The sequence below is a fragment of the Triticum dicoccoides genome, chromosome 6A (assembly GCF_002162155.2).
Source record: "Triticum dicoccoides isolate Atlit2015 ecotype Zavitan chromosome 6A, WEW_v2.0, whole genome shotgun sequence".
Lineage (NCBI taxonomy): Eukaryota > Viridiplantae > Streptophyta > Magnoliopsida > Poales > Poaceae > Triticum > Triticum dicoccoides.
Genome location: NC_041390.1, coordinates 515780890 through 515793987, shown reverse-complemented (window position 1 = coordinate 515793987; position 13098 = coordinate 515780890). Strand labels below are relative to the sequence as shown.

The 13098-nt window shown below is 43.5% G+C and overlaps 1 protein-coding gene and 1 pseudogene across 1 annotated transcript; one reads left to right on the top strand and one right to left on the bottom strand.

Annotated features, from left to right (window-relative positions):
- Positions 1-2276: 2276 nt before the first annotated feature.
- On the top strand, positions 2277-11123 carry LOC119317614 (GTPase-activating protein gyp7-like). Its single transcript, XM_037592098.1, has 15 exons — positions 2277-2569; positions 2863-3021; positions 3371-3437; positions 3536-3643; positions 3862-3946; positions 4415-4469; positions 4819-5220; positions 5725-5784; positions 6766-6864; positions 6942-7052; positions 7511-7582; positions 7686-7802; positions 8501-8650; positions 9214-9314; positions 10623-11123. Exons 1-15 carry the CDS (start codon positions 2327-2329, stop codon positions 10948-10950), a joined length of 2157 nt encoding a protein of 718 aa, XP_037447995.1. The 5' UTR covers positions 2277-2326; the 3' UTR covers positions 10951-11123.
- A 724-nt stretch (positions 11124-11847) lies between these two features.
- On the bottom strand, positions 11848-12792 carry LOC119315936 (annotated as a pseudogene).
- Between the last annotated feature and the right edge of the window lie 306 nt (positions 12793-13098).

Sequence of the window (13098 nt, the reverse complement as noted above, 5' to 3'; positions counted from 1 at the left end):
AACCTCCGCCAGAAACCATGATGATTTGGATCGGAAAAGATCGCAACTCCTCCAACAAATCGCTAAAACACCTGCCCCACGGTGGGCGCCAACTGTTGTGGTTCTAAGTCTGATAGTAATGTAGGGGGGTAGGTATGGAGAGGCAAGATCTTAGCTATGGAGAAGTTGTAAGCACACGAGGTTTATGAGTTCAGGCCCTTCTCGGAGGAAGTAATAGCCCTATGTCTCGGAGCCCGGAGGCGGTCGACTGGATTATGCGTGTATGAATTACAGGGGTGCGAACCCTTTACACTGAGGAGGGGGGTGGCTTATATAGAGTTCGCCGGACCCCTCCGGCCCTCAGTTGTGCAGGGTCTTAAATAGATTAAGGTCGGACGTTACTGGTAACGCCTCTAATAAAGTGCTATGATGACCATAAAAACTACTTAATAACCGACCGTTAGCGTGCGGAGTGCCTTTAGGTCTCCTGGCCGTCGGGTGGTTGGATCTTGGTCGAGTGATTGCTTCTTGGTCGAGTGTTTTCGAGTTTGTCGAGTGGAACACCTCCAAGTCGATTGGAAGGTGATTTCTTCTTGAGATGTCCTTGGGTAGGGCAGCTGGGACAGGTCCATGACCCTACCCTAGGTACATAGCTTCATCAGGCGTTGCGCGAAACCGCAAAGTCTATTTCCCCCAAGGAAGGCAGCGGTGAATTGATCAACATTGCCGAGTTTGGACTCTTGCAAGCAGGCAATTTGGCACGGCGATGCTGCGATCGTTTCATGGACAGTGGCTTTTCGGTCTGGGTTGTTTAGACCCCTCACATTCCAGCTGAGCACGTTGATCGGTTGTTCTAGCATAATGTAACATGGGGCTTGTGTTGGAAGTATGGCAACTCCTTGAAGTGTTTGTTTGCCAGAATTTGCCATGTGGTTATGAAGAAATTGTCATGTGTTTTTAAAGAATTTGTCATAAAAAATGTTCGCTGGTTATTGGGGTCCTTGATTTTTGCGTGAGAGCAAAGCGTTGAACTATGATGAGTCTGCAACAAGCGGGAGGCGGTGCTGTTAGCCGGAACAAGGGGAGGGCTTTGATGGGTGCAGGGTCTGGTAGTCCCGTGGCGATCCGGGCTTCGCACCTTGCCCATATTTGCTTAAGGAGTTGCAGCCTGGCGCACTGACGGATGGGCGGAGGGAAATGTGGACGTGTAGGGTTTTGATGCCGGCGGTTGGCTTAAATAGCCAGACTAGGCACTACGCGACCCGTCAGAGTGGCGCCACGCCATCGGTTCGATGGAGGTGACGAGCTTAGACCGTCGAGTTTCAGAGATGTTTTTCTGTGAGGCCCCATCGCTAGTCCGGCGTGGTGGACGCGTCCGGGCGCCTCCATATCCGTCCCGGATTTGGGCTGAATATAAGAGGGTATCGGTCAGCGCGCGTTTGATGAGTCCGTCTGGGTCGCTTTTTGATGACCCGTCAGTGACCCAGTTGTCCGCTCAGACGTTTGAGGCGGGTTTGAGATGCCGGCTGTAGATACTCTTATTTCATCTTCAATGGGCCACTGCGAGTCTGCCTGGTCTTCAACGGACATCGACCTAGTACCTGTTTGGCAACGGACCGCTCCAGCTACTCCGCTCCGCTCAGCGCTGGAATGCGGAGCGACAAAATGGCAGCTCCGCAAAAATGAACTGCGCTCCGCTCCCCTCTGCCATTTCAGCTCCGCGAAGTTTGGAGCCAGAGTGTTTCCGAACAGGCCCCTACTTGCCGACGGGAGTCTGCCTGCGTAAAGTTGTGATCTAACAGCTGCCGTGATTCCGTGGTTCCGTCCGTGTGACTGCGGGTCCTTGCTCACGCGGCTAAGGTGACGCTGATTTCTTTCCCTGCCTTTGTCTCTAAGGCACGACCGACCTGTTACTATTACCCAGAGTCGAGACCAAGCCTGGAGTTGCTAGCAAAAGCAACTTGGTTGCGGATGTGGTCGCTTTCCGTTGGCACCCGTACCGTATGCCACGTCACCCTTGTTTAGTCACCAGTGCAAATTACTACTACCATATCTGTCCACAAGATGCCCTCCGCCATACGTTGGAGAAAAAACGAAAGCATTTTTTGCACATGCACCTCCACCAAGCAACGCCAGCAGCGCTAAACAGTCAAGTCTCACCTGCCGTTCCGTCGCTCCTGTATTTTTCTCCAGCCCAAAAATGATTTGGCCTGGGATATTTATTTGTTTTGTTTATTTATTATCGCCGGGGAATTCTTTCGCCGCACTGCAACGCTCTCGCAAAGCAAAGAGAGAGGGCAACTGAGAGACGGGGGTCACGGGGCCAAGCACTCCAACGCAGCGCTATATGGTCGATCCCCATTATTGCGACTGGCAAAAACCCGAGCGAGATCAGCAGCAAACCCAATCCCAGCGACCGACTCCCCACCCCACCCCTCCCCTCCCTGGATCGATGCGCGGGGAAGCAGAGCCAGCAGCGCGGGGAGCAGGCGCCGCCGACGCGGGCCACCCGCGCTCGCCGGACCCGCACGACCTCTCCGACGACCCCGATTACGCCGACGCCGCCTCCGTCCCCGCCTCCATCCACGCGGTACCACTCGCCCTCCCGCGCCTCCCCCGTTTCCGCTTCCGCTTCCTTCCTAGCGCGGTTTGGGGTTCAGGGCCCGGCGCCGACGAGTCGATCGGTTGGTTAGGTCGCTCGCTCGCTCGCCGGTTTCGTGAGTCCGGAGGACGGGGTTCGGGGCTTGCTCTTGCCCTCTTCTCTTGTTTTAGCATCGGATAGATAGATAGATACTTCTGTTGTTCCACCGGCAATCGATTCTGCGTGTTTTCCCCTTTTTGGTTTAACTGGTTACTGACATGGTGTCGTTCTGGTGATCGAAGGCCATGCGGACCGACATGGCGGACATAGGGTCCGAGGAGACGGCGAGGATGGACGTGGTGTACGAGAAGGAGCGCGTCACCATCCACCCCACTCAGTATGGCTCCGGCCGGATCAGCGGCAAGCTGCGCCTCTACTTGCAGCTCGGCTCCCTCTTCCTGGTGAGCTATCCACATCACAACCAGCTAATATGAATGTGTGGTGGTTCGTACATGATAGTGCATGATTTAGGGGTAGAAATTGATATTAGAACTCATGCGCCAGAACCTTGTCACTTTTTAACTGCTGTGAGGAACCGTGTTATTAAGCAGACTGCATGCCCATTGGCTTATATTGCACTCTTCTGCGGCCATTTATGTGACAATGATTGAGAGGATGTTACTTGCTGTTTTCCACTTCATAGTATTATCCTCTGTATACTGGATATTAGACTTGGATGAGTTATGGCTAGTTGCTACCTCAATACAGTTCTGCTTCTTCTGCTAATGCTTCGTCTGATATGTTTGACAGAGCTGGGAGCCAAACGAGGGAGTTAACAGTTTCTCAACCAGTTCAATCACTGCAGAAATAGAAAAATGTAGGAATCTATAGTTTGCGTCTTTGGTCGTACTAAATTTGGCAAGTGAAGCACAGCAGCGATGGTGCCTGACTCTTTACATATGTGGTTCTGTGCAGATAGAAATTTGTACACCATTCAGGCCTTGCCTCTAAGTGACGTGCGCTTCATCCGTAGGCACACCCCAACATTTGGATTGGAGTACATAATCATTGTTCTCTCATCAGGTGAAGTGTTTTTCTTGGTGTTCGTTCCTCTTATCTCGCAGCTGGTTTGAAACTCTGCTTGATTTTTATATCTTGGCGGTCGGATTTTTTCAGATATATTGTTCGCACCTAGCATTTCTGCTTCTGCCAGCTGACCCAATCATCATTAGATGAGCACACTGGCAGACAAATTTATGAGTGGGACCAGTCTTATTTATCTAGTCTGTCAACTTCTGCAGGCTTGGCTTTTCCTCCTTTCTATTTCTACAATGGCGGAATTCGTGAATTGTTCGCAACATTGAAACAGCATGTCTTTATTATCAGGTTTCCTTCTTTCGGCTCAGTGATCCTAAATATTTAATCATGTTTGTACATATTTTGTTTATTAATGCCTAACTTGTGCCTTCCTACAAATGGAACTTAAAGCAACTGACAAATGCCTTAACGGAAAGCGTCATGTATTAAGGCTATCAACTATATTCTCAACTACAATTTCTCGATGCATGTCTTGCTTTACTCCTGTTGTGTATGATAGCATCTTAGTGCCACATATTCTGAACTCAGGGAGATAACTCCGACTGTTGACCTTGCCATCTACTCTACTAGAGTTCGATTGTGAATCTTAACATCAATCCATCCTATTCGAAAGAAATTGAATGAAGCATCAAACTCTGACCACAAGATCTACATCCCCATGATTATGAAACCACATTTATAAATGCTATTTAACTTCTCTTTGTATCAAATGTCTTTCTTACCTGCTTGTGGTTACATGTTTTCTTTATGTTGTAGGTCGGATGATGATCCTAATGTATTTCTTGTCAACGACTTTGAAGATCCTCTTCAGGTTTGTTATACCGCTGTAGCTTCTTGAATCGAGCAAAACATTCTCAATTGATAATTTGGAATCTTGTTATTCTGTTGGTAGCTTACTCTGTCATAGTAAAAAGGCCCAATGCCATCAATGGGATTCTTTTTAGTTCCTTGGCCCCCTTCTTTCTGTCCTGCAGCAACTGTTGACCTTGTGAATCTGTTAAGTTTGGGCTTTCTAGTATCATTGGTAAAAAATTCTTTTTCTGACCAAGGTGTTGACCAAATTGAACTTATAGTGATTACTGATTACTGATGCAGTATTTACGCTTGTTCCTTGTAGAAAGGCCATCATCCTTAATCCAACTCTTTTGATGCCTTTGTAGAAAAGCCTGTCATCTCTAGAGCTTCCAGGGGTTGCCACTGTGGCTAATGCCATGTCACGACAGAATTCCTTCAGCTTCACTGGTTCAGTTAGTGAAGTACGACATGGAGATGATGCCAAATATGGGGGGCCTTCAACCATGTCTGAATATGTCTCAAAGCAAAGGCGCAAATCGAGTGATCCAGGCCGAGACATTTCGTTTCAAGTTCTGGAGAAATTCTCACTGGTTACGAAGTTTGCGCGCGAGACAACATCAAGCCTCTTTCGTGAAAATCACAGTAGTGGTTCTCATGCTTATGGACGGCAAAAACAAGAATATGTTTTGGACAACAAAGCAAGTGACAAGTACGCAGATCAGCTAATAACACCGGATGATGCTTCTTTGCCCTCGGACTCGGTAGAGGTAACATATGTTACATGATGTATTGTCTTTGTATCCATTCAGGCACCACAACTTGCGGCACTGAAATACATCTTCTTGAAGTGTTGCTTACCAGATGTCTGGACACACATTTGAACTTTACTTCCTTTTTAGATTTAATTTTACTTATATATTTAAATCAAATTGGCAATAACTTCCGAAGCTTAAATTAGGATCATGGCCGCAGGCCACTTATACCGGGCGGATAATTGAAGCTGTGCTACTATTTTTTCTGACATTTGCTCAAATGTAATATCATAACCTGTCAATTCACCACCAGTGAACTTTATTAACTGTAGTTTCTGTAAATTAATGAACTCAAATTTGAAAACTTGATTTGAATTTTTTTCTAGAAAACAATGATCTGCTTAGTTTTATGTTCTGAATTGTGATGACATTGAAAGTTTGAACCTGCTTAACCTTCCATGGTTATGAACTGTGCATACTTCATTTTGTGTAACATCAGTTTCCTTACTCTTTTCGTAGTCTGACGAGTTACTGCTGGTGTGGGGAAAAAAGAGAGGCAACCCATTAACTGTTGAAGAGGTAACAATTCTCGGATATTTGATGTATTTTTGTGAGCACTTTATGTCACCATCTATATATGTTTCCTTGCAAAAATCCATGTTGCACTACACATATTCTGCTGTGAAGCAGTAGTAATTGTTGCTAGTTCCGTAACCGAGTTTGCGTAATACATCTCTTGTGAACGTTGTGTAACCAAACAATTGGGATGAGTCCGACATTTGATTTCTAGTGTGTTTATGATCATAAAATATTATGATCCTCAGGACAATCAAGTACAGTTCAATCGTGGGACTGAAAACAATAAAGTTGGACGTACACACTTCCCAGATTTGCCTGGTCTCTCGCTCAGACTCTAGGAACAATCATGTTCAATTTTGGTTTATGACCTGGATTTTAAGGAAGCTTTAGGTTAGGGACAAGGGTGCACCCAGGAACGGACCAAGGGAGGGGCCAAGTGGGCTGCTGACCGGTCACAGGGTGCTGGACTACTCAGATTCAGAATTTTTTGTCTTCAGTACAACATGTTCCCTTGGTTACTTGGGCTGGACCGTCTAGCACCGGTCCTAGGCCCGCCCCTGCTAATGGAGGTGTCCCATAAGTTCAAAACCTTACTCTTCCTGGCTGGCCTACTAACCTTTGTATTAGATACTGAAACCTTTGGTATGAACAACACCGTTTCTGAAGGTTAGATAGTTTGCAGGCCATTACCTGTTTCCTCCAGTCCAAACCTGTAGTTATCCACTTATCCTTGGTAATGCCACAAGCTAAGCTGCACCATGCTGAACACTTTACAAGGATTGCTTTACCAAAAGCTAGTCTGATATTTTTTTTTCAGTCACCAGGAGCCGTGTGAATTTATACTGAACATCATGTTCCTAGTTTCATGGATCTTTATCACCGACCATCTGGCACTTATTTCTGTATTGATCATGCTATGTCAGTACTTCTCTGTTTCATCTGAATCCTTACTATTTTTTGGGAATAAATATCTTTGGACAGTGGAGATCTTTCTTAGATCCTGAAGGTAGAATTATGGATTCAAAGGCACTGAGGAAGAAGATTTTCTATGGGGGAGTCGATCATGTTCTGAGAAAAGAGGTGTTGTACTTAACTCTGTGTGTCATAATTACTCAGCAAGGCAATCTTATCCATATATACTGATATTCAACATGCAGGTCTGGAAATTCTTGTTGGGTTATCATGAATATGATTCAACACAAGCTGAGAGGGAATACCTTGCTGCCATGAAACGAGAAGAATATGAAGCCATAAAATCCCAGTGGAAGGTTAGTCAAGGTTCACAAGTTTAATTTTCTGCAATTCAGTGTGCCCGAAGCTGCTCCTTTCCTGCATAAATTATGAATGCTGGTCATGACATATCCCCTTGCACAGTTGCACTATATAGATATAGTTAATTTTTTTAACTCTGAATTTGGCTTATGAGGAAGATAAAACACATATTGTTCTCTTAGGCTTATGGTCTGCGAGGCATTTCTGGTTTTGACGAGTAGGAGAATGGTCGCACATTAATGTTTGGACACAGTTTCTGGGTGTGATTACATTGGCTGATATTTATGTTAAGCATACTGTTGCTTGCATAAATAGCAACCCATTCAAAGTATTGTTAGATCACATCCAGCTGTTTTAATTCTTATCATATTCATTGCTTTCAGATCAGGAGATACACCGATCTCCATTTTAAATAAATAATTGTGATTATTCTTATACCATGTGGCATTTGCAGAGTATCTCAACCACACAAGCTAAAAGGTTCACCAAGTTTAGGGAAAGAAAAGGTCTTATTGACAAAGACGTGGTATGGATAAGTTTCCTCTTATCCTTTCTACCATCTCCTTGTATATAATTCTGTACTACTGTACTATTTTCGCTTACATTTTGACGCTTTTTTTGGTATGAAGGTGAGAACAGACAGATCTGTTCCTTACTATGAAGGAGATGACAATCCAAATGTTGTAGTTCTACGTGACATCTTGGTGACATATTCCTTCTATAATTTTGACCTGGGTTATTGTCAAGTAAGTGTGCTTTACATATAGCCCTGCATCTGCAATTCCCGCCATGTAATGAAACTGTGTGGCATTTAACTGAAACAAGCTGTCCACTAGCTGTCTTCAACTACTTATTTTGTTTCCTTCTTTTGGTCTTAATGCTTGAAGATGCTTCATTCTCATGCTTGTTTAAGACAATAGCATCATAGATAGATGTTGAATTTACTAATCACCTGGCATGCATTCATTCTCAGTTTTAGATCTAATACAACACTCAGGAGAGTTAGGTGTGCCATCCTAGACATTATTTCGCTGTGTTGACACACAGAGCGGCTTCATGTTGGTACATTAGCTGTTTGATGATCGATAATCCCTCCATTTCTAAATATAAGTCTTTTTAGAGATTTCAATGTGGATTAGGTACGGATGTATATAGACACAGTTTAGAGTGAGATTCACGCATTTCGCTGCGTATGTAGTCCATATTGAAATCGTCTAAAAAGACTTATATTTAGGAACGGAGGGAGTACTTGGTACTGTATACCAACCCAATAAATCTTTATGTTATTAACTTGTAAATCTATGCAACTTTATTAACTGATTATTTGGGATACAAAGTTGAACTTCAAACCTTACATAAACTTATTTTTCTTTATGATGACCATAAAGTTTTGTCTACAGTTTTGTTGGAACGATACCATATTCATATATGATCTGTCCTCCAGGGAATGAGTGATTTCTTGGCACCTATACTTTATGTCATGGAGGATGAGTCCGAAGCATTTTGGTGCTTTGCTTCTTTGATGGAACGACTAGGAGGCAATTTTAATCGTGATCAGAATGGCATGCATGCTCAACTACTTGGATTATCCAAGGTATATATGGACTATTGATTATCATGTTGCTCCTTTTCCAATCTAGCTGTACGCGGTAGATATTCTTGTTAGAGGTCAATATTATATCTATTAGAATAGTTTTGTTGGTGTATCTAATGCAAATCAAGGAAAACATTTTCACTTTGGGCATACTTATGGTTTGTGTTAATTAATACTTATATGATTCCCTCGGTTTCTTTGACAAATGGCAATGCACTCATATCCTTTGAAGCCTTTAAATATCTTTAACTTTTTAAGATGCTGAATTATAATGTATTATTTTTATAGCTATGCATCAATCCCATGGTTACTACTCTCTCCGTTCCAAAATAGATGACCCAACTTTGTACTAATTTTAGTACAAAGTTAATATAAAGTTGAGTCATCTATTTTGGAACGGAGGGAGTATCTTCTAATCCCAACTATGCTATGGCTATTCATTTCAAGTCTTTGATGAATGCTGTTCAGCTTAGTCTCATAGTAATTGGTTCCATCCATTTCTTACCTTTTTAATCTAATATAAATACAACATACTGAGTTTGTATATATTTTTCCTACCTCAGCTGGTGGAGCTTCTCGATCCTTCATTGCATAACTATTTTAGGCAGAACGACTGTCTAAACTACTTCTTCTGTTTCCGCTGGGTTCTTATACAATTCAAAAGGTAAATTCTTCATTTTAAAGTTGCAGCGTTTGCATCTTACTGACTTGTAATTCTTGGAGAGAGCCATTGTTATACAGTTGTAACTCATTAATTTTACTGAAATCTAGATATGCAGAAAATGAGTGTTCTTCAGTAGCCAAATTAAGGGAATCATAAGGTTTAGAAGTTATCCAGAAAGTGAAAGCACACGTAGCTTTTAAGTTAGGATGCACGTGGTCCGTTTCGGCACTCTGGACTTCCTCTTAACTTTTGGTAGCAAATGGCTCCGTAACATGGGAGGGCGTGAGATGGCGAATTCGCTGATGTATTTGAGCCCATTTCCATTCGACGTTTTGATGTGCACCCAAACAACCGAATTGGTAGCTGGGAATACCAAATCCCAATCTGGGAGTCCATTACAGACATCCAAACATAGCCTTTACAGTTTTGAGCAGGCCAAGTGGATCAGCAAACCTGGCAAACTGAACTGCCCCATCTGCATCCATATTTCTAACAAGGCCAAATTTCACCTAGTATTACTGGCCAGAAGCATTCTTAGTAGTTAATATTTCGTGCAAGCAGCTGGGATTACTGTATCATAGTGCCCTGCTGTTGCAACTTACATTTGGCACAGCTTTATTGGTTGTACCGCAAGTAGGCTGGCGCCTTCTTGGTACTCTACCAGCTCTCATTCTCAGCAAAACATTTACCAGTGGCATCAATCATGTACAAAGGACACAAAAAGAGGAGTAATCAGCTGTGACAGGAAAAACCGAATCTATCAATCATGATAGTTACTTTTTGAGTTTGATAACTTAATTTGGTTTTAAACCTAGGTTTTTGCTGGTGAGTAGGCCCTACCTAAGTCCAGACCTAGTTTAGTCGACTTGGCAGTCGGGGTATGTCTGGTTCTTTTCTTTAACAAAATGTTAGCAGAATTAATGGTAAGAGATCTGGAGTTAAAGGGAAGAGATGCAGAGTAAGGAAAGAGATGCACATGCAGGGAGAGCAAAATTAGTTCTCTTAGACCTAACGAACCAAAAGATGCCTATAAATCAGTATGCCTGATTTATGTCTGGCTACCACTGTGAAGTTATTTTTTAGTCTATACCAGTGGTTACTGGCCTGGTATGGCAAACACAAACTGTTTTCACCATTACCAGTTTCATGCCATTTTAAAAATATTTTGATTGACAGAGATAAATTGTACAGAAATGCATTTATTCAGTGAGCTCTGAAGCATTTATTTGAAAAGAAAGAAAACACAGTTAGCAGTTAGTCTCTCTCTCTCTTAAGTTCCAAGTCACACCAAATTCTTATGGATTGCAGGGAGTTCAGTTTTGATCAGATCATGCTCTTGTGGGAAGTTTTGTGGACTCACTATTTTTCAGAACACTTTCACCTGTACTTGTGCGTCGGTATCTTGAAAAGGTACCGCCTGCGGATAATTGGGGAAGGGATGGACTTCGACACCCTTCTCAAGTTCATCAATGAGCTAAGTGGTCAAATCAATATTGATCGGGCTATTCAGGACGCCGAGGCATTGTGTAGCATTGCAGGTGAGGCCGGGGCCGATTGCATTCCACCTGGAACTCCGCCTTCTATGCCCATTGAGACCGATGGTGGTCTGTACGTGCAAGAAAATGATGTCTTGTGAGACGGATGGTGGTCTGTACTTGCAAGAAGATGATGTCTTGTGAGATAGTAGCGTAATGACACTTTACAGAACCTTTGGAAGAACTATGAGATGTTATTGTTGTATATATGTACCTTGACTCTTGCTTTTTCTTACTGGAGATGGATCTTGTATGAGACTTTTTTTTTGCTTCACTGCCTATTTCTCTCACCTAAATCTTCAGTGCTGATCAACTGGCAGGCTCCAGAGTCCAGAGTCTGATCACCATTCATGTGGCCCTACCTATATGGCTTTTCAAGATAAATTTAAACTGAAGATAGCATCTGGGCTATCTCATTCTATTGCTCATTTCAGCTTGACTGAGAACTATGGAACTGAAACATCAAATATTTAAGCCAAAATGATTGTCGGCATGGAAGAATTGTTGCGAACCGAATTTATTGTGAACAAGTCAATATCCATTAGCTATACAGCTAACCAAGGATGAGCACACTAAATTTTGCGAGACTCAGTTGCCCTTTCAAAAACATCTGCTATGATAGCAGGGAAAGATCTTTTGATGTGAGCATACCCTTCGCTTGCCACCACATCGGCTATTCTATCTGGAGAAGTGAGAAACTCAAGGCAAGCATTTTTAGGTGGTTGCAATGATAATGGTCACGAGAGCTAAAGTAGTACTCCCTTCATTCCATAATGTTGTGCATATAGATTTTTTGATAAGCCAAATTTTGCAAACTTAAACTGAACTTATCAAATATATATCTACAATATCAAATATATACAAACATGAAACTACGTCTTATGGTGAATCTAAGGATATTTGTTTGGCGTTCTAGATGTAAATATCTGTCTTCACAAACTTGGTCAAAGTTTGTTAGGTTTGACTTTTCAAAAATAAATAAATCTATACACATTACATTATGGAATAGAGGGAGTAGTGACATTTCGAACATTAAGATTCTTGCAAAGGATGCTCTCACATATCACCTTTATCCTCTTCATGGCATACCTGTTCTTAGTCATGACCAAGTGCTTGACCATTTCTTCACCATCATCTCCATCAGATGTCCCGATGGAAGGCAATGAATCCATGTAGATGAAGTGAAGCAATGCACTGAAAATAGCAGGTTGCATATCTTCTATGGTTATGGTACGCCTTGTCCCGTCGCCCATCGACCCAAAGAGATCTGCTTCGAAGACAGGCGACCACATCGCAAGTACAATCTTGTGTGCAGGAAAACTCCCCCTTCTGACCTTGAACGTGACATCTGTTCCTTCCCCTTCCTTAAGCAGTTCTTTGAGATTATCCGGCAGGTCTGAGGGAGGCACTTGGATGTTAAAGGGCGGCACAGTTATTGCCGCCAGAACTGTGACATCACATTCAATCACAGGGTTGTTATCCTGCAAATACTCCGATGGTTGCAGGAAGTGCCCACATAGGTTGGCGAATGAGAGCAGAACACTATCGACATCTTCTGGGAGAGCACCACCAACGGCGACAACTTGCTGGTCTGGTCAACGAGCCTGACCTCGAAGGATGCCCTCGCCTGGTCGCAAGCTCCACAGAAAGGGACATGTAGTCCTCATTAGGGTAGTACTTGATGCGCCAGAAGTAGACGTCGACATCGAAGGCGGCAGACGAAAAGTACTTCCAACGCCGAGGCCCCTTTGAAGGCTATAGCCGGAGATCTTGAACGTGAGCTTGCTTCGGACTCCAGATGGGGTGCACAAAGACCCCGACGCCTCCATTCTGGGCCTCTAAGGTTTCTCCTTGATTGGATCTTGTGCAAATAAATTCATGGGGGAGGGTTTTTGGATGGGGAGAAGTGATCTCAAGCCATAAGAGTAGGAGAGGTAGGTGCTGATTCGTTTGGCGAGGAGTTGATGGTAACACCTGCGCTCCTGAGCAAAGAGGCGCGGTTGCGCACGCCTGCGCTCCCGAGCAAAGAGGCGCGGTTGTGCTACTCGGCAGGGAAAGGAGGCACAACGATGGAGTATACCTACCATGATCCAACCCCACCCCTATTTATGGATTTCGAGTACCAACGGTCGATTCACGGTCAAAACACGCTTCATCCATGAATAAATGTTACATGTTATGCCAAAACATGCTTTAAATGTGAATCAATGTTATCCCAAAGTGGACTTTACTCTCAACGGTCAGATTCA

Bases quoted from the DNA above. Each gene is read 5' to 3' on its own strand.
- LOC119317614 (XM_037592098.1), top strand. From the start codon at position 2,327: ATGGTCGATCCCCATTATTGCGACTGGCAAAAACCCGAGCGAGATCAG. The intron at 2,570-2,862 runs GTACCACTCGCC...TGGTGATCGAAG, and splicing joins TCCCCGCCTCCATCCACGCG to GCCATGCGGACCGACATGGC. The intron at 8,651-9,213 runs GTATATATGGAC...TTCCTACCTCAG, and splicing joins AACTACTTGGATTATCCAAG to CTGGTGGAGCTTCTCGATCC.